This window comes from Ursus maritimus, unplaced genomic scaffold (assembly GCF_017311325.1).
Source record: "Ursus maritimus isolate PB19 unplaced genomic scaffold, ASM1731132v1 scaffold_18, whole genome shotgun sequence".
Lineage (NCBI taxonomy): Eukaryota > Metazoa > Chordata > Mammalia > Carnivora > Ursidae > Ursus > Ursus maritimus.
Genome location: NW_024424230.1, coordinates 48,431,999 through 48,457,727, shown reverse-complemented (window position 1 = coordinate 48,457,727; position 25,729 = coordinate 48,431,999). Strand labels below are relative to the sequence as shown.

General features: G+C 33.6%; 1 protein-coding gene across 1 annotated transcript in view; it reads left to right on the top strand.

Annotated features, from left to right (window-relative positions):
- The window catches only part of THOC1 (THO complex 1), a 53,319-nt gene that overhangs the window by 7,675 nt on the left and 19,915 nt on the right, over positions 1–25,729 (top strand). The window contains exons 6-11 of the mRNA XM_008690543.2: positions 230–278; positions 649–744; positions 7,589–7,671; positions 9,823–9,896; positions 14,101–14,209; positions 16,036–16,167. Of these exons, the coding sequence (XP_008688765.1) occupies positions 230–278; positions 649–744; positions 7,589–7,671; positions 9,823–9,896; positions 14,101–14,209; positions 16,036–16,167 (543 nt within the window). The remainder of the gene's footprint in view (positions 1–229; positions 279–648; positions 745–7,588; positions 7,672–9,822; positions 9,897–14,100; positions 14,210–16,035; positions 16,168–25,729) is intronic.

The following is a 25,729-nucleotide window of genomic DNA, read 5'->3' as shown; positions in this document are numbered from 1 at the left end:
AACAATTTGAAAATGCATACTTTCACATGTTTAAAACAGTTATTTAGTGTCATGTTTTGTTATACACGTGAAAATATATTTAATTGAAAATGCTATTTGTGGGGAAAAAAGTGAAGGTGGCATAGTAGACTCAGTGCATATCACTGTTCTTCAGTATCTTACTTGCTGTGATTTATTGAAGAGTGCAACAACTTCTGAACAGTAGTAATAATTTCCGTCTTAATTTCAGAACACGTTCTATTCTGCTGGGAAAAATTATTTACTACGTATGTGCAATGGTAAGTAATTCAGTTGTAAATGATTGTTTTTTAAAACAAGTGTGGCTAGAAAAACAGGTGGTTGAACTAAACACAAGTGATAAAATTTTAAAAATAGGTAAGTATCTTGGTTTTTAAATAACAGACTGATTTATTAAAACTGATCATTCACTTTAAATTAAACTGTTCCTGTTGTGGGTGTAAACTTTAAAAGAAATTCAGTAAAGTTTGTCTTTCTCATGCTAAATTAAATACATTTTTGAAACAATAGTTTCTACTCCAATTCTGAGAATTGCTTTAGGAAAATACTCTTGACAGACTAACAAATTTGCATGTAGTTATAATAAACATAGAATGATTTCCTATAACTTTCATCTCCATATATTGTTAGATCTCCTTAGAAGATTATCAAAATCCCAGAATACAGTCTTCTGTGGACGAATTCAACTCTTTTTGGCCAGGCTTTTCCCTTTATCTGAGAAATCAGGTAAGCTTTTATACATTAAATAAATGCTTTGAAGGAAAATCTTTTTCAGTTTTTAATGGATTAGAAGCTGCTGTGATGATAACAAGGAAAACGGTTCTATGAAGTTGAAAGCATAGAAAATTGTCACTTTATTTTCTATTATTGTTGAAGAGTTATACTGTTGCTAATGTATAATACAGGTAACCCTTAAAGTCATTGATTTTTTTTTTTTGAAGTATAGTTGACATATATTAGTTTTAGATGTACAGCATGGTAATTTGACAGTTGATTCTTTAAGTTCCAAGCTTATTAATAATAAAAATGTGTAATTGAATCACACATATGTAGATATGAACTGTCATGTCTGTCTTTCATTATATAAGGTATGCCTATTTTTCTGCTTCCATTTTCTCCCTCACCATCACTACTGTTTAGGCACATTTATTTTCTTTCATTTCTTTTACCATTTTTTATTATGAAAGATAACATTCATATAGAAAAGTGCATAAAATAAGCATATACTGTAATTATTCTGAATCAAATCCTTGTGTAACCACCGTCGAACTCCAGAAATGGAATATAACCAGTTCTCCAGAGCTCTCCATTCTGTTCACATTTGCCAGATTTTTAATACCTCTTTCCTTCATATCAGGCTAATATACCACCTACTTCATATGTTGTTGTGAGGATTAAATGAATTAAGATACATGAATAGCTTACAACAGTGCCTACATGTAGTGAGACCCATAGTATATGTTGGCAATGGTTTCTGTGTGTTTTCTTTTTTGTCATGCTAGATCTGTGGGGGGTTTTTTCCTACTTATTTAATGTGATCAAGATTAATTTAGATTACTAAGGTATTTACTGCTTGTATTTCTGAGCTTCTAGTAGTGAAAAATTTCCCTCTTAGACTTTTCTTTAGTGTAGGTTTATATTTTGTCTGAAAATCTTTGTTCTTGAAGAATGATTTCAATAGGTAAAAGATTCTAGGTTGGCACTAGATACAGGATTTCATCATGTGTGAGATAATCATTACTGTGCCTTCTGTCTTCCATTGTTCTCTAGACAACACAAATAGCAGTCTAAGCTCTTCGAAGATAATCTAGATTTTTTTTTCTCTCATTGCTCTTAAGATTTTTTTTCTTTGTTTTGGGTTTTTGGTTTTTTTCAGTTCTATAATGTATCTTACTGTGGATTTCTTTATCATGTTTGAGATTTGTGGAAATCTTAAATCTGTGGGTTAGTGTCTTTCATCCAGTTTGTAAAAATTTTAGCCATTATTTCGTTAAATATTGTGTATGCCTCTCTCTTTTCTTTCTAGAACTCCAGTTAACGTTATTATACCTTGTCCCTGTGTCCTCTGTCTCTTATTCTTTCTTTATTTTCATCTATTTATCTCTAGTTGTCACATTCTGAATAATTTCTTCAGAACAGTTTTCCAGTTCACTATCTCTTTCTTAAGCTATGAATGATCAGCTGCTAAATAAGTTTTTAATTTTAGTTTTGTTGTTTTCATTGTATTTTATTTAATTTTTCACTTGCTGAAGGTCTTTTTAAGTGTGCTATGTCACTTCGTAGTTTCTTATTCCCTGCTCATATTTTCAAACTTGTTCTTTAGGTTTTTAACCAGGATAAGCATTGTTATGTATCTGATCATTCCAGTACCTAAAGTCTTTGTGAGTTTGTTTCTACTGTTCCTCAGGATGACTGATCTGTTATTGTATCTAGTTAGTATTGGGTGTTATATATGTGAAAATATTGAGGGATTAGTTTTGAGGCCTGGGATAGATACTTTTCTCCAGATAGAGTTTTCATTGCTCCTGCCAGGCACCTTTAGAAAGAGGCTATCACCAGTCTAGGGTTACCTTCATACAGCCCAGTTTAAAGCCTGTGATTCCTTCGAACATTGATAAGACTTGGCACTGAACTATAGTTTGGTTTATTTTAACCTGAGGGTTATAGCCCTGCAGGTTCCCAGCCTTACAGATGGTTCGGGTGGGATTTATTAGATTCCCCACCTTTTTTGGGTCCAGATTTGTATAATTCTAGTTTCAGGAAGCTACAAAAAGGGTAACTCAATTTTACAACTGATTCTTCTGTCTGGCAGATATACTCAAGACAGAAGTGGCTTTAAGTATTGATGATGCATGCATTGCTTTTCTAACTTTCCTTCTGGATGTTTGCCACGTATCCCTTACTTTCTTGTCAGCTCTTTACTCTTTTAAAAAAAAAATTTTTTTTTTTACTTCATTGCCTTGAACAGAGCTGTGAACATGGTTTATACCCTGTAAGTTTTTATGGAATTGATGTAATTTATCCAAGTTTTTAGTTGTCTTTCATGGGGTTAACCTGAATTAATTAGCTAATTTGGCCTTTTGTTACTGGAAACTCATCTTTTTAAATTTTTTAAAAGCTTTCAACATGTGAATCCACATATCATACAATTCACCATTTAAAGTGTGCAATTCATTATTTTTTAGCATATTGACAGGGTTGTGCAACAATGACTGCAGTCTAATTTTTGAAAATTTTCCTACCCTGTACCCAGTACCTGTCATTCCCCACTCATCATCCATTCTTACCTTCTCCTCAGGCCCTAAACAACCATTAATCCACTTGTTCTCTTTAGATTCTGGACATTTTAAAAAATGGAATAATGAAATATGTGGTCTTTTATGGACTGGCTTTTTTAACTTAGCATAACATTTTCAAGATTTATCTGTGTTATAGCCTGTGTCAGTATTTAATTTTTTTTAATATTCTCAATATGGATATGCCACATTTTGTTTATCCATTCAGTTGATGGACATTTTGGCTGGTTTCTGCTTTTTGCCTATTATGAATAATGCTGCTGTGAACTTTATAAGATTTTATTTGGACACATATTTTCATTTCTCTTTGCCATATACCTAGAGTGAAATTGCTAGGTCATATGGTAACTGTATTTAAATTCTTGAGGAACTACCATACTGTTTTGCAAAGAGGCTGCACCATTTTACAGTCCTGCCATCAATGCATATGGGTTCCAATTTCTCCACATACTTGTTAACACTTAATATTGTCTTGTTTTTTTTATTATAGCCATCTTAGTAGGTATAAAGTGGTATCTTGTGGTTTTTGATTGGCATTTTCCTGATGACTAGAGATGTTAAGCATCTTTTCATTTGCTTACTGGTCATTTGTATGTCTTCCTTAAAGACATGGCTGTTTATTTGTCCATTTTTAAAATTGGGTTGTCTTTTTATTAATTAGTTTCATGAGTTGTCTTTTTATTATAGATAGTAGACTCTTATCAGATATGTTATTTGCAAATATTTTCTCCCATTCTGTGGATTTCCTTTCACTTTATTGATAGTATTGTTTGCAGCACAAAAGTTTTATATTTTGAGGAAGTTTGATATATCTATCTCTTCCTTTGTTGCGTATGCTCTTGGTGTCATATCTAAGAAATCATTGCCTAACCTAAGGTCACAAAGATTTATTCTATGTTTTCTTTTAAGAGATTTAGCTCTGTGGTCCTTTTTGAGTTAATTTTTGTGTGAGGTGGGAGTCTAGTTTCATTCTTTTGTGTGCTAATACGCAGTTGTCCAGGCATCATTAGTTGAAAAAACTATTCTTTCCCCATTGAATTGACATCTCACCTTCTTTATGCCTTGAAAATACTAGGGTCAGAAGAACCTTAGGGTATTGACACTAACTCTTCCTTCTGTAAACCTTTTTATTCTTTATTATCACACTACTGACTTTTGCTGTTAGTCTCAATTTTACTTCCTTAGGGATCTTCTCTTTCAGCATCTAATCTAAACCTGCTACCGCAGTCGCCCATTATCACCACCTGATTTCAAATCTCTTCTTAGCATTTAACACCATCTGGCATTTTCAGTGTGTTTGTGTTGTTTACTTATGTGTTCTCTGTGCACAGTGCCAAACACCCAGTTGCCATTTAAATCTGTGATAAGTGAAGGCTGTGTTTTGTGAAACGAAGTGTGCCCCCTCCTAAGTACTAATTTGTGGTTTCTTTTCTGGAAGTTATAAAAGACATAAGAACAAGGTTTCAATTCTCAGCTTTTTTTTTTTTTTTTTGTCCTTCCTGGTTATCTCCAGCCTCCGCTGTCATCCTTTTTTTTTTTACATTGCATTATCCAAATTTGGTTGTGATAGGGCCTCCTTATAAAATGTAGCTGGATTTGGAATGTTAATTTTTTTTAAGAATATGTGAATTTAGTTCAGGAAGGAGAGTGGCCTATAAATTTCCTTCCCTATAATGATCTTGTTAGATTTTTGTACCAAATTAAACTACTTTCATAAAATGGATTGAAAGTTTTCACATTTTTCTTCTTTTCTGGAAGAGTTGGAGTAATTGTATATTATTTCTTTCTTGAATGTTTGGTAGAATTTACACGTGAAACAGCCACAGTAAAGTTTCGTGGCTATGGATTTGATTTATGTAACAGATTTGGAACTAAGACTTTTCATTTTTTCTCAAGACAGTTTTGGTAACTTTTTTCCCCTGGGAATTTGTGTATATTATCTAAAATTTCAAATGTATGTTATTTATAGCTTTTTTTCCCTTTTCTGTTTTTCTTTTTTTAATTGAAGTATAATTAACATACAGTGTTTCGTTAGTTTCAAGTGTATGATAAAATGATTCAGGAATTCTATTACTCATTGCTCATCAAGATAAGTACACTTTTAATCCCCTTTATTTGTAGAACTTATCATTTTTTTAAAGAACATCTTAGACCTCACTTTCAGTGTACAGCATTACTAAATTGGCAAGACATAAAGAAACCATTTTTTTCCCTTCTCTCATCGACTGGTTGAAAAACTAATAATATATTGCTAAAGTAGCTTTAAACATTATATATCTTTTAATAAATGATGTTTTTAAATTTAATTTCTAAATTATAAAAATAACACAACCTATTTCAGAAAATTTGGAAAATGAAGGAAAAAAGCTGTTTATAATTAATCCTACCACCCTAACGTAAGCTAGGTTGGCATTTTGGGATAGTTTCTTATAGTATCTTTTTTAAACATTTGTAGATGCTTGACATTCACTAGGGTATATCCCAACACCTTCAAAAAGCCAGTTCAGCATGTAATTTTAGCATGTCACGGTGAAGTATGACAGAAGTTTTTGATGTAATTATGGCATGTGCTATATTGAATAATAAATAGGGAGTAGACAAACATGTTTTAAGTAGTCAGTGCTAAATGGGGAACCAGATTCATTCACTAGCTTAATGACTTGATCTAGCATAGTTTTTTTCACTTTAACTTTTTGTTCTGAAATAACTTTAGACTTAAAGAAGAGTTGCAAAGATAATAGCATGAGTACCTGAATAACCCTCACCTAATGTTAGCCTCTTACATGATCATGGTGCAGTTCCCAAAACTAAGAAATCAACAGTGGTGGTACAGCACTGTTAACTATAGACTTTATTTGGATTTTACCAGTTTTATTACTGTTTCTCTTTTTTCTTTTCAAGGATTCAATCCAGGACATTGCTTTACTCTCCCCAGTTTCAGTCTTTGCTTTTTTTTTCATGACTTTGACACTTTTGAAGAGTACTGACCTGGTATTTTGCAGAATGCCCTTCAGTTTAAGTTTGTCTGATTTTTTTCATAATTGAGGTTATGGATTTGGGGGAAGACTGCAGAGGTGATGTGCCTTTCTTGGTGCATCATTTCAACATGATGTTGGTATGTCTTGTTACTGGTGGTGTTATCCTTGATCACCATATTTTTCTATTGCTAAGTTACTATTTTTATGTTTTTAATTAATATTTGAAAGGAAATACTTTGAGGCTCTGCAAATACTCTTTCTCCTTAGACCTTTGGCCACTAATTCTAGTATTCATCAGTGAATTTTGCCTACAGCAATAATTTTTAGGTTGCTTTGGTGGTGATTTTCTATTTCTCCTATGCCTTCTACATGTATTACTTGGGATTCTTCATAAGCAAAAGTTGTCTCCTCTCCCTTATTTACTTATTAATTCAATCATCTGTTTCAGTCGGAATTTGTAGATATTTTATTCTCTGGGTTGCAATCCCATAGTATAATGACTTAGTTTCTCACTCAGATTGTTCTAGTTTTGCCCATTGGGAGCTCTTTCATGTTTTCCTGGTATGAGAAGATAGCCTGGGCTCATCTTTTGTTTACCCCACCCCTGGAATCCCCCACCTCTCCAAAGAGCCTGATTCCTTTTATTTAAGAATGGTATTTAGAAGCCAATATCTGGCCCCCAGATCTGCTAATGACTAGTGGAGTATCACTACTTCTGGGTTCTTTTGGTGGACACAGCTAGGAAACAGATGTATGTATACTAACCCATGTATGCATATACATCTATATTTACTTCTGTATCTGCCTATGTATGTATTTTTAGATGACCAACAAGAACCATGAGATTATACTGATACTTCTGAGTTTAATCCGGCACCAGTATTCCTGCTCATTTATTCTTTGACAGTGAGAAAGCTCTCATTAACTAAAGTATATTTACTGTATATATTGTTATACACTCTCACTTTTTGATTAATACAATTTTTATTTGTGCTTCAACAAAATTATAAATTACTATGTATTGCACTCTGTAAAATTGTTCTAGACTATTAATAACAAGGACAACTTTATTTGTTACAATGTATGTAGAATTCTGGATACTCTAAAGACACCTTAAAGAATGAATTTTAGAAAGGGTTTGAAAATCAAGTGTGTTATTTCTGATGATCTTTTGTTTAATTATGGATTCATCATTTTATATGCTTTGTGGTTATATGACAATAAAGTTACAGTCTTAAGTTTAATTGCTTAGTGGAATTGCTTTGAAAATCTTTTTTTTCTTCTTCTCTTTCATAGGTCTTAACTTGCAGAGTCAATTTAATTTGGAAAATGTCACTGTTTTCAATACCAATGAGCAGGAAAGCACCCTGGGTCAGAAGGTGAGGCTAATAAGAAATCTAACCTTATAAATAAAAACTTATAAATATCTAACCATATTTATAAGTGTGTTACTAAGATAACTCCTGTGAATGGGTCTTCTGAGTCACCCAAAATTTTAAAAACCTTTATTTCTAATTTATAGAAATAATGTGTATTCTGTGTTAGAAAATGCAAACAAAATAGAAATATTTAAAATAGAAAGTACAACTACCCCATAATCCAAGGCCCCAAAGATAACCACTCTTATCATGGTCTGTCTGTCTTTACAGGACTTGTTGTGTGTGTAGTTTTATTCCAAAAATGAGGTCATACAGTACATACTGTCCTGAAATTCACTTTCTTCCTTTTAACAGTATAAAATGGATGCATTTCTGCATCAGTACATTTAGATCTTAGTGTTTTAATGGTTCGTGTTAAGTCTTCTAAGTGGGTATTTATCATAATCCTGTCAGTGGGCATTTAGATAATTTCTAATAGTGAAAAATGGTTAACAGCATTACAATGAGTAGTATTGTATGTATCATTGCTAAATTATGCAGGTGTTTCCTTAGGGTAAATTCCAGTAAATGAAATTATTGTGTCAAAATGTATGCATATATCAGATTTTAATAGCTGATGACCAGTTACTTCTCAAAAAGGTTGTACCCATTTATATCATCACCAGTGGCACTTGGAGAATGCCTGCCCATTTTCCCACAGCCTCACAGCAAGCCTGGGAATTACCAATTTTTAAAAATCTTTGCTTAATTGATACATACTTGAAAAGTAAATCTTTGTTTTAACTTATATTTCCTTGGTTTTTAGTGAAGTTGAGGGACCTACTATTTGTTGGAATTTTTTCTTCTGTGCCAATTAGAAGCAGTGAGGAAGAGAATTACCTATTCATAACATTTGCCCATTTTACTTTTGAAAAGTTTTTTTCTTACTAATATGTGGAAGCTCATATTGAATATTAATTCATTGGCTACCATTTTGTTCATTTTTTTCTCAGTTTATAGTTTTTCTTATAACTTTATTTATGGTGCCTTTGCTGTATTGAACTTTTAAATTTGGATATAATATTAATGCTTGTTGGTCTTTTGTTTAGGTGTTTCTGGTCTTGTGTCATGCTAAAGGCTTCCACTCCAGAAGAATATATAAACTCTTTTGTTTTCTTTTGATGCTTTTATGATTTATTTTTTCTTTTACATCTTTAAGCCAGCATGAATATCGGTATATGGAATAGGTTGAGTTATAATTTTATTTTTTTCAAATAGTGAGCCAGCATCTCAGAACCATTTGTTAAATAATCCATATTTGCCCACTGATTTTTAAAAGGACATCAGGTATAATCAACTTTATTTTTAAAGATTATTTATGATCTATCCAGAAGACAGTCCGGAGTTGGCAAATTTCTGGACATTCAGCACTTGTTCTTCATTTAGGAACAAGTACGAAGTTTTAAAAATTATTAATTAGGTATAACTAATATCTCACTGTAAATTAGATTATCTTACATAATTTGTTCCTTAAAATGTAATTATTACCAACTTGGAGATGATGTTGACTTTACTTAAGATTTTTAAAAATTTTGTCTTTCACTTTTATATATCTTTTGGTACTTCTTGGACTATTTCATGTAAATTTGTTATTTTGAATTTCTCACTATAGAGCTAGACACTCAGCATATCCTAAAGTGTTCCCCAATAATAAGAGTTCTCTGTGGGGTTGGGGAGAATATCTATGGTCAAATTAAAGTTGGGGACAAAACTACTTAAGTATACTTTGAGTTATTTACTGCAATTCTTAGAGTTCTTAATATACTAATGATCTCAATTCTCTAAAAGGTCATTGTATATATTTCTAAAATGTATTTTGCCATAGGCCTTTAATCCCATAGGGAATCTACAAACCATGTTTGGGGAAATATTGATTTAAAACTTTCTACTGTATCTTCATGACTATCTTATATCATTGTTGTACTGCCTTGAGTTTTCAGATCCCTGTCACATAGAATTGCCATTGTCTTAAAGATTAACTGTAGGTCTAGACAGAAGTGCAACTAGATTTCTCTAACAGTGTTTGTCTAGCAGTGTGAGAATGATGTTATTCCAGCATGTCTTCTGCCTGACAACTGCTTTGTGACAGACTGTACATTTTTTTAAATTTAGCACACTGAGGATAGAGAAGAAGGAATGGATGTAGAAGAAGGTGAAATGGGAGATGATGAAGCTCCAACAACTTGGTGAGTTTTAGAAGTTCAGGTTCGTGATTTACAAAACTAATACCTTAATGACTTACAAGTACTAGTGTCAGGATATACACAAAGAGGAAGCAAATCATGCTTACAGATTTATTTGTATTTTTTATGGATATTACTTCAAATTATAAATCCTGAATCACTAATAGGCTCTGTTAGTTGGTTTCTAAATCACATGCAGAGAGTTCATTAGTTACATGGCCTACTTTATGCGTATTCCTAACATTTGGATAGGCAACCTAGGCACTCCTCCCCTTTTTCCTTCCATTTAACTTGGTGGACCTAGTGCCTGTGGATAATGAGCTGACTTTTTAATGAAGTTGGAGGAATAAATAACCTTCTTTCTGTCTTCTCCCCTTTCCACTCCCATCTCGTTTCCTTTTTGTCTGCTAACTCTATGCTTCCTTGCCAAATAATTCCTTCTTAATGCTGATTAGAAGCGATGAGGAAGAGAAAAAGGGAGATATGAAGGAAGATTTTCACTTCCAGGTGTCTGAGGTGACAAAAGTTATCATCAGTTGCAATTTCTGGAGGATCAAGAAGAGTTTCCAATATCTGCACAGGGAGACGTATTTGTGGCATCCCAGATTTCAGATTCAAACACATATCTCCAAAGAAGCATTGAGAGTAGTGTGGCTCCGGGCTGAATTCCAGTCCTAGTTGTGTAACCTTAAGCAAGTACCTAACTTCACTGCAACTCAGTTTCAGTATCTTTAAAATGTAGTAATGCCACCTACCTGCTTGTTGAGATTATTAAATGAGATGCTGCTCGAACATGGTCTGTTAAGGTACAACATAGTTATCCTTTTTGTTACCATAGTTGTTGATGTTATATATAGTGATATATGCAAAGCGCTAGAACAGTGTTAATTCTGCCCAGTGCAGTTTTGTCTAGTTAGACTCTGCCAAAGCCTTTATAGATATGTCAGCCCCATTGATTGTTTACAAGGTAGTCCCAATTGCAGAAAAATCACTTAAACAGGATTCGGCACTCAGCTGCCTCTCAGTCCGTCACAATCATTATATTTTCTTTTTTGTATGTGTCCTTTTTTTATTGAAATGAAGTTGACATACAATGTTACATTAGTTTCAGGCATACAACACAGTGATTCAACATTTATATACATTAGGATGTGATCACCAGGATAAGTCTAGCTACTGTCTGTCAACCATGAGATTATGATATTGTTGGATTGTTGACTGTATTCCGTATGCTATACTTTACATTCGAGTGACTTACTTATTTTAAAACTGCGAGTTTTACCTTTCAGTCCCCTTCACTATTTTTTGAATGGAGGAAGAGATTATTTGGGAAATTACTTTGTGACCAGCTGTATCACCAGATTGTCTTAGGCACCATAATTCACAAAGAACACATTACCTATGTGTCTACAGTATGAAGCCCATTTCAGATTTGGCTGAAATACACCTGTAAAAAATTTTGTATTAAAAAAAATTCCAGTGTAATGTTCTATAAAATCACTAATTCAACATTTAAATATGTCAAGTTGCAGAACATCTTGGTTAAAATAGACAATAACTCTTACTTAATTTGTTATGGTTTGCATATACAAACAGTAGTCACATTTGCTTTGTTTGGATAAGTACAGAATCCAGATGTATCTGTGAAATGGTGAAGTTAGAAGGCAAATTGCAGTGGGTCAGAACTTTAAAGGAGGTTAAAGAAGTGGTGACATTGAGTGTAGACAACTCTTTCAAGATGTTTAGACATGAAGGAAAAGCCGTGGAGGCACAGCATGGATTGGAACTTTCAGAGGAGAGGATTTTTTAAAAATGTTAGTGCCTCAACTATAAGTTTCCTAGTAGTCATATATTAATACTACTTCAGAATTTCTTCTGTGAGGCACCTCAGATAAATACTAGGCCAACTAAAAAGGAGAGAGAGCAGATGCTTTTACAGGTAGAAGATGGTAATTAACACTTTAGATTGTTTTAGTATCAAGCATTAAATTGTGAGTTTTGTGGCAACTGAAAGAGTAATGGAACATGTAATGGTTTCATAATTCTCATTCTCTGATTAGAAGTAGTGTCCCATTTCTTAACAGGCAAACTTTCATTGTACTACATTTCAAGAGGTGTTTATTATATTCATATATGTGGTAACTGAGTAGCATTGTGTGTGTGCATATAACTATATATAAAACTATATAAAATTTTCAAAAGCAGTATTGTTTCAAAAACATTATTAAGTGTATAGAACTACACAAATATCAGTTATATTATTTCATGGGTGTAAATCATTTTATATGTGGCTTGTTCTTTTTCCAATTTACTTGCACATTTTGGAAAATGTTCCTTTTGTGGCTTTGGGTTTTCTGGTGTGTGTAGCTTTTTTTTTTTTCTTTTTTTTTTTTAACTTGATCTGTAGAAATCCCAGACTTATAATCTTATTGTTATAAATCAATGAAATTGCTTCAGTTACAGAAAATAGTTTGTCAATTGATGTTCAGATCATTGTTTTCTTATTTTCAGAGTTGTTACTAGGAAAGAGTGTAGAAAGAGTGAAAGTTAACATGCCCATTAGATTCTTTGAAATACTGCTGGTTCTTAATAAAACTTTTGGCAGGTGCTGGATTTTGGTCAATAAAAGTTGTCAGTATTCTTCATTATTGATTTGAAGCAAGATCCACATGTTTCAAATACTAATAATTGCTCTAGCAAAGTTAGTTTTCTTTTATCAAAATAAGCTAGCTTGCTTAATTATTTACCTTTATACATAATCCAAAGTGATTGTAATCTGGGTAAGTACCTCAGCATAATTTCAGGCTTCTTTTGTAAAATAAAGTGCATGCACTCTGTGACTGCTATTTCCTTGCAGACCAAGGGCTTTTTCAATTATTGCCAAGTTCACAGCTTTGTTCCAGACAGTTAAGAGTTGTCAGAAGTGTGACTGTAAGATAAGTGATCTGTTACTATGTGTGTAGATGTATGTGGGTTTTTTAAATTGATGTGCCAATTAACATAAATTTAATAAAATTCTTTAAACAGGTATTTTATGATACCAACTTATAGTTTGTAATCTTAACCATAAGTGAATTAGAGTTATATGGTGAGAATCTTCATCAAATGTGTTTCCAAGTGTTATAAAACTACTTTTCCCTTTTTCATTCTTAACTAATGCCTTTTCAGACATTTTTGTAGAAAACTGATTTTTACACTAGCAAATTATTTTTTACTTTCCTACTCTCACCTTCCTTTATATATATATAAAGTAAGGCATTTTTTAGTCTTTTAAACATTACTTTCCCCCCCAAAAAAACTTTAAAAGTACATGACAAAAATTATACTCATTTTACTTTACTATAATCCTTTAAAATGCATTATGATATGGCCCCTGATACTCCCTAGTCATTAAAAAAGTAATTTTAAATATATCATTTCAAAGATGAAGAGTGGAAGATTACTTACTTTCTATTATTGACCAGAATGGAGAAGGTAAGACTCTTAATATCATAGTGTTGTGTGGATCACTAAACCCCCTTCCTGTTTCCCACATGCAATTACAGTCTTCCTTGGAACACTTGTACGGCTGTGATGCCTAGAAAAAATGCTAACTGTAATCCATAGATTCAGTTTATTAAGATTTCTTTAGAAAGAATAGAAGGTAGTACCCAATTGTGTTTACAAATAAAATTAATTTTAACAGAGGTGATGTTGAAAATTTTTGTGAATATTTGAGGATATGAAATAGTCAATACCGAAGCCATTTTTGATAATGGCTGTTTGAATGATATAGAAGATTTTGTTAAAAGCAAAAATCTCTTGGGTAAAAAAGTCTGAAATGTTTAACTTTTAAAATTAAAACATAGTATAATGATTTTGGTAAATTTAAAAATTAAAAGAATGTATTGACACTGCAGATTTGTAACAGTGAAATTGCAAGTTGAATTAGTAATTCTGTAATAAAGACACTAAAGAAAAGGCTTTTTGTAATACTGAGTTGATACATATTTTACACATTTGTCTCATGCTATAGCTTTTGGCATAGGTTATGAATCCCTTGAAATTGTTTATAAAAGTTTGTATAAGTATAAATGTGCACTTCTCTGGGGAAAGGAGCTATAGACTTTGTCAGCTTCTTAAAGGGGTGTATGACCTAAGAAAAGTTAAGAGTGCTTAGAAATTTCTAAAAGAACTTAAGTGATTTATTTAACCTTTATTTTATTAGCTCCATTCCAATTGATTACAACCTGTATCGAAAATTCTGGTCACTTCAGGATTACTTCAGGAACCCTGTACAATGCTATGAGAAGATTTCATGGAAAACTTTTCTTAAGGTGAGTTGCCAATCACAGACTATCCAAAACTCAGTATTTTACAGTTAATAGCAGAGGCAAAACTTGACTCTTTTCCAGCATACTTTTTAATTACATAATTTTACCTCTTACATTTTTATGCCTATTTCGTAATGTTAACCACTGATTTTGTGGAGTAGTTCATAAATAACTTAGCCATCTTAAAGTTCATAATTACAGCCTTGGATTTTTTGTTTGTTTTCACATAGTACTGTCACCATGAGTTGATGAATTTTTATTGAATATGTTGTCTTTGCACAAAATTATTTCAAGTATCCTGTTAGAACAAGTTTGCAAACTAATGGCCATGGGCCAAATCCAGGCTTCTTCCTGTTTTCATAAACAGAGTTATATTGGCACACAGCCATGCTAATACTTGTAGCTGTTTGTATGCTGTAATGGCAGACTTGAGTAGTGTGACTGAGACCATATGAGCCATTTAGCCTGTGAAAATTAATAGAAGGAAACCTCATTTAAAATGGAATCAGGAAACCCGCCAGGTGGACTCTCACATTCAGCACTAGTTGTCATTTGCAGAGCCAACTGGAAGAGGTGGACCTTGCCAAAGTACTTTACTATCCCAACGGAAGGAAGGAAGATTTCTTCCTCTCTCAGCAACAGCTCAGCCAATGAGAGGCAGTCACAGCTCAGCCAATGAGAAGCCACTATACTTGGAACTCCCAGTTTACTCCAGTGGACTTTTAGCTTATAACAGCCCCTCCTAACTCCACCTTTCCTCTATAAAAGAGCACTCATCTTTGTTCTCCCAGACCTGCAGCTTGCTTTTCCCAGATTGCAATTCTCACCTATTCCCAAATAAACCCATTTTTTTGCTGGTGAAATAACTGGCAGTTTAATTTTATTTTAAGAGGTTTATTTACTTTAGAGAGAGAGAGAGAACACAAGTGGGAGAGGCAGAGGGAGAAGAAGAAAGAATCTCAAGCAGACTCCATGCTGAGCGCAGAGCCTGACATGGGGCTCGATCTCACAACCCTGAGATTGTGACCTGAGCTGAAACCAAGAGCAAGACACTTTAACCAACAGTACCACCCAGTCACCCCAGTAGTTTTATTTTTGAGGTTAACAAGCCTATGGGCACCTTGCAGACTCGGTCAGTAGAGCGTGCTACTCTTGGTCTCAGGGCTCAAATCCCACTTGGGGTGTAGAGATTACTTAAAAATAAAATCTTAAAAAAAAAGTTAACAGGCCTAACATACTTACTGTCAGAAAAAATATGAGTAGTCCTTGTTTTGTAAGAATTCTCTGTATTTCTTTTACTTGGCTACTTAAATATCAGTTGTTCTTTTTGGTTATAGTCATAATCCACGGTAAATAGGTAACTCTTAAAAGTAACGTGGTATGTGTTCAGATTAAGTGGTGAGTGAGAAAGCGTTCAGAATTGTTCCCCAACTGGATAGGATTTGACATCATTGTTTTATTTGGTCACAGCGTTAAGCACAGGAAATGCTTGAGCATTTTCCACAGCTGGTTAAACATCTGATTTCACTGGTAAATTTCTGTATACTTTCAAAGCATTACTTTCTCTGTTTGCCCCTTACACAAACTACATAAGAAATTACATTTCTTCAGGAGTAGAGTTTATTCCTACTTTGACAATACCATGAACTCTTCATACCAAGTAGTTTTAATCGAATTTTGCCATCATAGTTTTTCTTGTTTAATGTGCTTTACAGTGTGCATACGTGGTTAACTATGAGTAAACTCTAGGTATTTTGATATAGAAAAGCACTAAAAGAGTTATTGGGCAACAATGCCAGATAAAACTAATTGGTATTTTTACTTTGCAGTATTCTGAAGAAGTTCTAGCTGTTTTTAAAAGTTACAAATTAGATGATACTCAGGCCTCCAGGAAAAAGATGGAAGAATTAAAAACAGGAGGAGAACATGTATATTTTGCAAAATTTTTAACAAGTGAAAAGGTATGAATTTTTCTTTTTTACTAAGCATAATAAATAGTGGTCTTTTTTTTTCTATTTAGCTGATATTCTTTTAGGTTAAGTTTCATAGAAATGTTTATTTTTGGTTAAAGCTGATGAATACTAGTTTGAGAGTCGTGTGAATTCCTTGCACAAGACTGATTTCAGAGGTAAAAGAAGTTCTGCATTGTCTGTTTTGTAGGCTTATTTTTCAGTTTAATTACTTTCAAGTGTATATATTTTGAACCTAAAGTTAGGACTTAATTTGTATTTATGGAAACAATATTTTGTAATTAGTTTGTCATTTAGGTACAGATAAGGGTTTTAAACATTTCCTGATAATTTTATTTATACAGTTTAATCAATACATTTTGTGCAGATACAATGCTAAGGGATTGTGTAAATTTTCCAGTCAAGATGGCACACTAAGTGTATGTTTTGACTTACTCCCTTTACTCCAAACACATAGAAATGACAGGTAATATATAAAAGGAGAAAACCAAAAGACAAAGTTGGCCTTCCAGAACAAGAAAAGTATCTTAATGGACCAGAAACGCCAAGTAGTAAGGGAAACTGAAGTCTCAGGCCTGCTGGACCCATCCCAAGCAGGTGGTGGCACCCAGGAGTTTGGCTGCAAGTGATAGACAGCAGGTGTATTTCATGTGCGACCAGGGACCAGAGCCAGATTCACTGCTTGAAGCCAGCAACTGGGGTGGAACTTTACCCACTTTTGAAAAGAAGCTAAGGAAAAATGTTACCAGTCTTCTGTCCAGGGCCGTGGATTCATAGGAAGCCCTGGGTCTAAGGATAACAAAGACTCAGCTTTGTGTCAGCTTCCTCTGGACTGGATATGTGATATCCTCAATATACTAATGAAATAGTTGGCTCCAGAAATTCATCATAAGGCTTTTTCCAAACTTGACTCCAGGCACCCTGGTAGAAGCAAATGCGAAACTACTGACAAGAAAGGATGTACACAGGGAGAAAGAAGGAGAAGTAAACAAAGCAAAAGCTTCTGATTCAAAACTCTGATACATTGCAATTCCAGAATTCATAAAGAAATTTGATACTATGACAGATCACTAACCAAATCAACTATTGGGATATACATGTATTTATTCCAGATACACGGCTTGACCATGATGTTAAAAACTTTAAAATACATGTTTTAGATAATCAAAGAGATAATTGATGATATAGCATCCATTGAGAATGAATAAAAAATTGTGAAACTGAAACAGGCAGAAATGAAATAGAATGGGTGAATATGACAACTAATTGAGAGACTTAGAAATAAAAAATGTGATCATCGAAACCAAAGCAGAACATACAGAATTAAACCATAGATTGGACATAGATGAAAAGAGAATTAGTGACTGGAAGATAATGATAAGAAGTTCACCCAGAACACCCAGAAACAGAGGTGGGGGTGGGGGTTGTTTGTTAACCTGAAGGAGCAGTTAAGGGTAATGCATGGTCGACTGAGAAATTCCAGCAAATATCCAATAGGATTTTTAAAGAACAAAATAGAGGGAATGGTGGAAAACTATATTGAGAAGAATTGAAGGTAATATCAAGTTCTCAGATTAAAAATATGCTACAACTACCAGCAGGATAAAGAAAGTTAAATCCATACTTCAGTACATCATGCTATAATTCCAGGGATAAAAAGAAAACCTTAAAAGCCACCAAAGCGGGGGGGTGGGGGAAGACAAATATACTAGAAAGGACAGAAGACAGTGGTGAAGTATTATAGTACTAAGGTGGGGGGGCTATCAATCTAGAATTTCATACCCAACTAAATGCTCAAGACTGTGGCCAATAGACATTTTTATCGACTAGGAAAACATACCACTCTAAGACCCTCTTTTTGAAAAACTACCAAAGGATATTCTCCAGGAAGAAGGAAATTGAACCTGTAAGAAAGGAGTGGAATACAGAAAGTAGTGGAGATCACGAAAATGGAAAAACAGTTAATTTATTGATTAAAAACAAAAATGTCATAAAAACTGATTTTTTAAAAAAAAACTCCTATTGTGGAATTTAAACTAGATGACAATAATAACATGGCAAGGAAAAACATGTTTAGTGAGCAATTTAAGCATATACTTCAATCCTTATAATCATCTGGAGGAGGAAAGAAATACTGAATAACTTTAGACTTCATCATATATATTAAAAGGGTACCACCAAAAGAAAACAACTTGTAGCTCTTGAACAGCAAAGAGCTAAAAGGGGCACAGAAAGAAATATAGACTATTTTGTAAACCCAACTGATGGCAGGAAGGGAGGAAAAACAAAAAGATAGAAATAAATCCAAATATATCAATAATAGCAAATGTAAACAGATTTAAGACATTATCAGAATGGATTTTTAAAAATCTGGCCATATTTATTAATTGAAACATATAAAAACTCTTCAGTTGAATAAAGAATTCAAAATTTTTATTTTACCCTATTTAGAAGAGGGGAAGAAAATCCCAAAGCTCTTCTAGCTTTAACAAAGAACCTTCCTAAAGACACACTTCAGAAAGCTTAGATGTCTATTTAAATAATGTTGGGGCAAAAAAACTTCCAAAATAAAACCAGTAAAAGTTCTGTATACTTTTAGGAATTACCGATTACATTTTTCAACACATGACAGCTGTTTCAAAACCCTGGATGTTCTTAAAGTTCTTTGTATAAATAACATTTCCAAGGACATTTTAATAATAGAAAACAAGAATACACACTTTCAGAGATCTCCATATATGGAGTATAAAAATCTGTGCTTTTGTACTGGTTTCCATACACCACTTTCTCAGAACTGGCACTCTGAGTAGTTTCTTTATTGATTCTTTGTGAGCTTTCTTTCGCCAGCAGTTAGGAGACCATGAGCTTTCCAGGGTTAAGCTCTGGAATTCCATTACTTATACCATGAGGAGTAAAAGCGTTGAGAAGCTTCATACTTTATAATATGGAAAAGAGAAAAGGCACAGAGAATTGTAACAAAGAGAATGTGAAGCATGTAATGTTTTGTATCTTTAGTTTTCTTCTTTACTGCCTCTTAAGCAACAATTTTATCTTAAATTTAGATCTGTATTCTTGTACGTTCTTCATATTTTTACAGTGCATTTCCAGTGTTTACTACTCAGTATCCGAGTGAAAGTATGTGTAGCACATTACCTGTAACATGAAAAGTATGCACCATTTTATAAGCTTTACTGTTCCACTGAAAGAAGCCTTCCACATCTCCATAATACTCTACACAATGTTTTGAATCCATTTGATATACTCACACATATGATGAGAATGTTATTTCCCAGAAACATTGTGTTTTGCTTACATGAATGTGATCATACTTTTCCATAGGGAGCATCAGGATACAGTGCATGGAAAGGATGCTACAACCTTTATAGTTATAGACAGGCCAGTTATAGGGTAACCACAGGTAGGCATGGGTTCTACAAGTAGGTGTCTTTGTAAGTTATCGTACCTTATTTCTCAAAGAGGGGTATTTCTTCTAGAAACAAAGTCGTATTGCGATTTTCAAGGGCCACTTTTTTATGCTGTCTTGGGTATGATTGCAAACACTAAGTTCTTACAATACAGTTTTCTTGTTAGAATAGTAAAATAATTCAAGAATAGCAGTCACTAAATGTAGTGCTGAGGCCTTTGGGTTTTTTTTTTTTCTTTTTGGGTTTTTTGGTGGAGAAGTACCTGATCTTTAAGATTAGTCCAGAGTCATAGTCAGAAATTTTTAAGGGAGAATTTCACCTCTAATTGTCCAATTTATCATACCCACGTGAAAGGCACTGGTGTCGTAGAGAGTCTTCCTTCAGCACTATGTAGCATGTTAAAGCAGAACCAACATTTTAAAATATTTAAGTACCATGACATTAACATGATAGTTAGAGGAAGGTATTCCTGTATCTTTGAGTTCTCATAGAAAAAAGTACTGCTAGAACTGGACTGCCCAGTTCTTACAGTACTAACTCCGTACAGTTGAGACTGAGTGTCCAAATGGAAGAGAGCAGGTGGAATACTTGGCAGCCAGCAGTTACCGCGGTGGCTGCCCACAGTCCCATACTGTTGATCCTAGCGTGATCATTAAGGCCATTCTTGTTCATGGAGAAAAGAAAGTTAACAACCTGCCCAGACTCTGCATTATGTGCAGATCTCTCAAAGACTTTTGGCCATTTAAAAAAGGAGAGTTCTGACAGAAAGTTGTTCTGCCTTAAATTTTTTTGTACTTTCTGTATCCATTTGAGAGGTGTCCGAGGTTGAATCTTTGCAGTTGAAGGCAAAGATAGGTCTATTCCTTTATGACACACATTACAGCTTAGTTAGGAACAAACAGGCTAATCCGTATCCTATAATTTTGTCTCATTAGTTGTTTCAAGGGAGCCTCCCTTTGGACAGGTCTGGGAAGTTTTCGTACAGCTCTGGAACATGGCTTGAGTTTTCTTTTTCTGCAGGCCAGAGATAGAGCCAGCTCTCCAGCAAATTCCAGGACTTTACCGTGAGGTTCTTGCAGGTCATTATCATGGTCTGAAATTTAAATAGAAACTAGATTGTTGGTCCCTGTGCCTTAAGAGAAAAAAGTTCGTAGCAAAAGCTGTTAAATAGGCGGAGGCTGACATTTTCTTTTAGTTTCAAGATGGAGAAAGGTCTTACATTTTAAAAATCATGTAAGGACTCAGCAGGATTGGAGCGGTATTTTCTACTAACGAACCTGGATGTAAATCAGTCATCGAGCCTTACGTCTTGACATTGCCCATCTGAGTCAGCTGGTAGGGCTTCTCACAGCTGCTTTTAAAATGGTTTGACAGAATTGATTTCGGCTTTGAAATAATCAAACACAAGACACATCCATGTTGGGCTTTGGGTGGCCACTGAGGAATGGAAAGTAAATGGAAACTTTATTGTCCTGCCATTAATATTTCATGAGGAGAGAGACCAGGTTATAGATCTCACTGTTGTGTAAGCTACAGACAATGTGTCTAGACACATCAGTTGAATTATGTACAAACTTTTGGGTTACTTTATTTTTCAGAGTTTTATTTGGATGTTTGCCTGTCTCTGCTGCGGGCAGTGAAGGCATTGATGAATCTTTAGGGCTTTATAAACTTTGCAATTTGAAGTGTTTTGCTGACACTTATGTCAGTTTTAGTATGTGGGTATGCACCCACCCATCTGAAAAGATAAATGCAATTACCTTTTTATGTAATTAACTTTTTTTATATGAATAAGATTTATCTGAAGCGGTCCTCAAAGTGGGAAGCATGAGCTGTGCTTTGTATTGTGACACTTTTGTACTTTGTGTGGCTGACAAATAGGGTAGCTCTTTAAATGTCATTGAGCATATTGGAAAATTTAGAGCGTACTCATCACTCTATTATTTTTAGAATCCCCTCTGTGTGTGATTCAAGCTATGGTTATGCAAGCAAGATAAAAAAAAAGTCTGTTCTCTGGTGCTACCAAGCAGCCATCTAGGAAAGGCTAAAGAAAGGGTACAAAAGGAATGTAGGCCATGGATTTGGAGCCTGATTCTGAAGAAGGACAAAGTCTAGAAGAGTTGGCAGAGAAGACTGGTTAATTGATAAGATAAAGATAAGAGCAAAAATAGAATGAGAAATGGCCCAGCCTTGCTATGTCATTAGCCAGAGAAATAGAAACTAATAATCATTTCTGTTAATTATTAAGAGAACTTAATATTTATTAATAATAATATTAAAATATTTGCTCCTTTAGAAATGACAGCTCTCATCTCATTTTACATAGTCACGATTTACACAAAAGCATAAAGTAATCAGTATATTCATAAATGTAAACAGTTCTTTGAAAAGAAAATGTGCTTTGATGAGGGCAGTGATTACTACCACCTGACAATGTATGGAAGGCAAAGAACATTTTGCTACCCTTGAGAATGGACTGAATACCCAGGGACTTAATTTTGTCTTTCTGAGAGTTAATCAGGTTCCTTTTGGTGTTTTTAAACCTTTTTTTTTTTTAAGATTTTATTTGTCAGAGAGAGCACAAGCAGGGAGAGTGGCAAGCAGAGCAGGCGGAGGGAGAAGCAGACTCCCCGCTGAGCAAGGAGCACGTGGGGCTCGATCCCAGGACCCGGAGATCATGATCTGAGCTGAAGGCAGCCACCTAACTGAGCCACCCAGGCGTCCCACTGTTTTTAAACTTTAAATATACTTTAATATATATGTTTTAATATATCAAACAGTATGCTTAATGACAGTATTAAAGTTTTAAAACTCTAGTCTTTAAAATAATTTTATCAAGTATGTTTAAAAGTACAGTTGATTTCATCATCTTAATTTGAGTTCCGAAGGATAAATGTGTTTATAGATAGTCAAAGAGACTTAGGTTAAAACACATAGGAATTACATAGTGGTTAGGTACTTTTTATTTCTTTCCATATCTGAATTTTAATTTCTTTGGAAGTTTCTTAAGGAAACTACAGATTATTGAAACTTGACCAGATAGCTTAGGAGTATTCAGTAGAGTCACATAATTTGCAGTATTGTCTGAGGTCTATGAAAACCATTATATGGATATTGACTGTTTAATCACAACTTAATTTAGTTCACCTGTGTAAGTAATCCTAAGTTTTTGTAGGGGTGACAACATAACCTATATTGTTTAGGAAGTTCCAGTTAATTTAGGCTTTTGAAGGCCAAAAAGAAGTCTTGCATTTACTAAAATAAATAATTTGTGTTTTACATTAATTAGATGTATTAAGGGGAAGAGATTTAAAATGTAAATTTTGGGTATTTATTTTACTGAGGGATATTAAGTCCTCTAAATCTCCTTAAAAGTATTAGTACAGAAGGTTTTCTTAAAATCTTTTCATTTATGACCATTGCTTTAAGTGACCTTTTTAACTAAAGCAAAAGAGCTGACAGGTAACATCTCCTGCTCTTCTGTGGACATACCTTTCTTTATCCTGTAACTCAGCAGGGACACTGAAATCCTTAAACTGATATTAGATTTTTCATTTTTTTTTTTTTAGATTTTTCATTTTTTTTAACTTTGTTTTTAAAGAAAGTTTTTAAATTATTAGTAAATAGTACTATTTTAAGTTTATAATTTAGTTTTTGTGTAATAATTTATATATTATTTTTCTCCTCGGAAACCAAATGTTTGATAATTTAGTTGAATAAGATATATGAATCTATTCCAGGTAGAAAACTATTTTACAATTTAGTCTGCTAAACCCTAATTCAACATCTAATGTTTCTGTAAATTAAAAGTTTAAATGATGGCATTCTTTGTAAAATAATGACTCTGGAACCTATATCTCCCAGTCTGGGGAGAAAATGAATATATTCAAAGCATTTGGAGTTTTGGCTTATTTCTTTCTTAATTGTCTGAGAAGAGTTTTTCACAGCTCTTCCAGAAATACAAGAACTTAGTGGTGCTGGGGCGCCTGGGTGGCTCTGTCGGTTAAGCGTCCAACTCTTGATTTTGGCTCAGGTCATTATCTTAGGGTCCTAAGATCAAGCCTGTGTCAGACTCCACGCTCAGCAGGGTATCTGCTTGAGATTCTCTCTCCCTCTGTCCCTCCGCACCACCACCACTACCACTGCCCACCCCCCCGCACATGTGTGTGCTGTCTCTCTCAAAAAAAAAAAAAAAAAAAAAGAACTTAGTGGTGCCTTTAAACAATTTAAGAAGGAATTCTAGTATACTTGAGAGATTTTATCTTTCCTAGAAATCTCTCAAGACACACAGTTGACTAGTTTTGTACTATATACTCATATACTCATTACTTTTCTTTGAGAAATCTGCAACTCCTGCAGCCATATTATTTCCTACTCCCTGACCCACAATTCAGTGGGCTTTTACAAAAAAGAAAAAAAATGAACCTAATACTCAGTCAACAGAAGAAATTATTAAATTAATATTAAAATTGATTATTTTTAGTCAAACTAGAGATTATATAGGACCCTTATATTCCAAGGAAAGGAAACATTCTAACTGCTCAGATAAGGATGTAGACGCCTATTTCACTTAATGGCTCAAGAGTAAAACAGATTCACATCTATACAGATGCTTTCAGCGTCCCATGCACTCAATTGTCATTGGTATATTTGTCTTCCAGGGAGCAGCAGTTTCCTTTTAAAGAGTTTTGTGTCTTAGAATTGTACCCTTCCTAGTTCATTTGCAGTATATAGCTGAGCTTTGTAATTCCAGAGGGCTGCATTAAGGAAACAAAATAGACCTAAGTGGCTTAAAACTTATGTGGAAAAGAACACAGGAGAAATTTAACAAATGGAATATTGGGAGCATGTTACAATTTCCATCCACATAGGATATGTGCCTTAAAACTCTTCAAAAAGGTTGAAATGTTAGCATGGAAAGAGACACACCAAGCAAGAACCAGCAACAACAACAAAACAAAACAAACAGCTTACGTAAGTACCAAATAAAACAGAATTTAAGGCACAGAGCTTAAGTAGGATAAAGGACACTACATTAATGAGTCACCAAGAAGATGTCATGAACTCATATGCATTCAAAATCTATTAAGAAAAAACTTGTAAAATTATGAGAAGTTGGCAGATCATCAATTATAATGAGTTATTTTAAAATGCCTTTATCAAAACTGATGGGTTGATCAGACTAAAGATTAGTAAGTATATGGAAGATTTGAACAACAAAAATAATCTTGATTTACTGATGGATCAAGCGGACAAGTATTAAGAAGTGTATGGTAGATTTGAACAATAAAAGTAATAAACTTATTGTAGTATATATGGAAACCTGTACACAACAAATAGAGGTAATTTTCTTTTTGAATACATATGGAACATTCACCAAATTTGACTGTGTACTAGGCCATAAAGGAAACCTTAGCAAATTTGAAAGATTCTGTATCATGCAGAACATATTCTCTGGCCACAGTGCAGTTAAATAAGAACTATAAAAAGGATGGCTTAAAAGGAGGTAAATATATAGAAACATGAAAAGCTTTCCCCAGGAATTAAAGAGGAAATCAAAATGGAAACTCTAAATGTGTTATAAAGATATTGTATAGCACAACTATATTATATGTCAGATGTGTGGGTTACAAATAAAGTGAAAAATAAAGAGAAAATTACAGCTTTAAATGCATTAATGAAAAATTTAAGAATGATGAATGAATTGAAAATACGATTCAAGAAGCTAGGTACAGAATCTTAAGAAAGCAGAAGTAAATAATAATAATTGCACAAATTGATGAAGTAGATCAAAGAAAATACAGAACACTTTGGTAAAACCAAAAGCCCTATTTTTCTAAAAGAGAAAATGTACAGAAACAATTTTTATAAAAATTTTATAGGTCAGGCCTGACGAAAAAAAGTGAAAAGGTACCAGTAAACAACATTATTAAGATGAATAAATAATAAAAATGGACATAATTGAAAATATAGAAATATTGAAAATATGTAAGAGAATGTATTTTGAGCAACTGCTAATACGTTTTTAAATCTAATGAAATATTAACTAGAAAAATTTAATCAGCAAATAGACTCACAAAGAAATAGAAAACTTGAATAAACAAATAACTGTTAGAGAAATTGTAGTC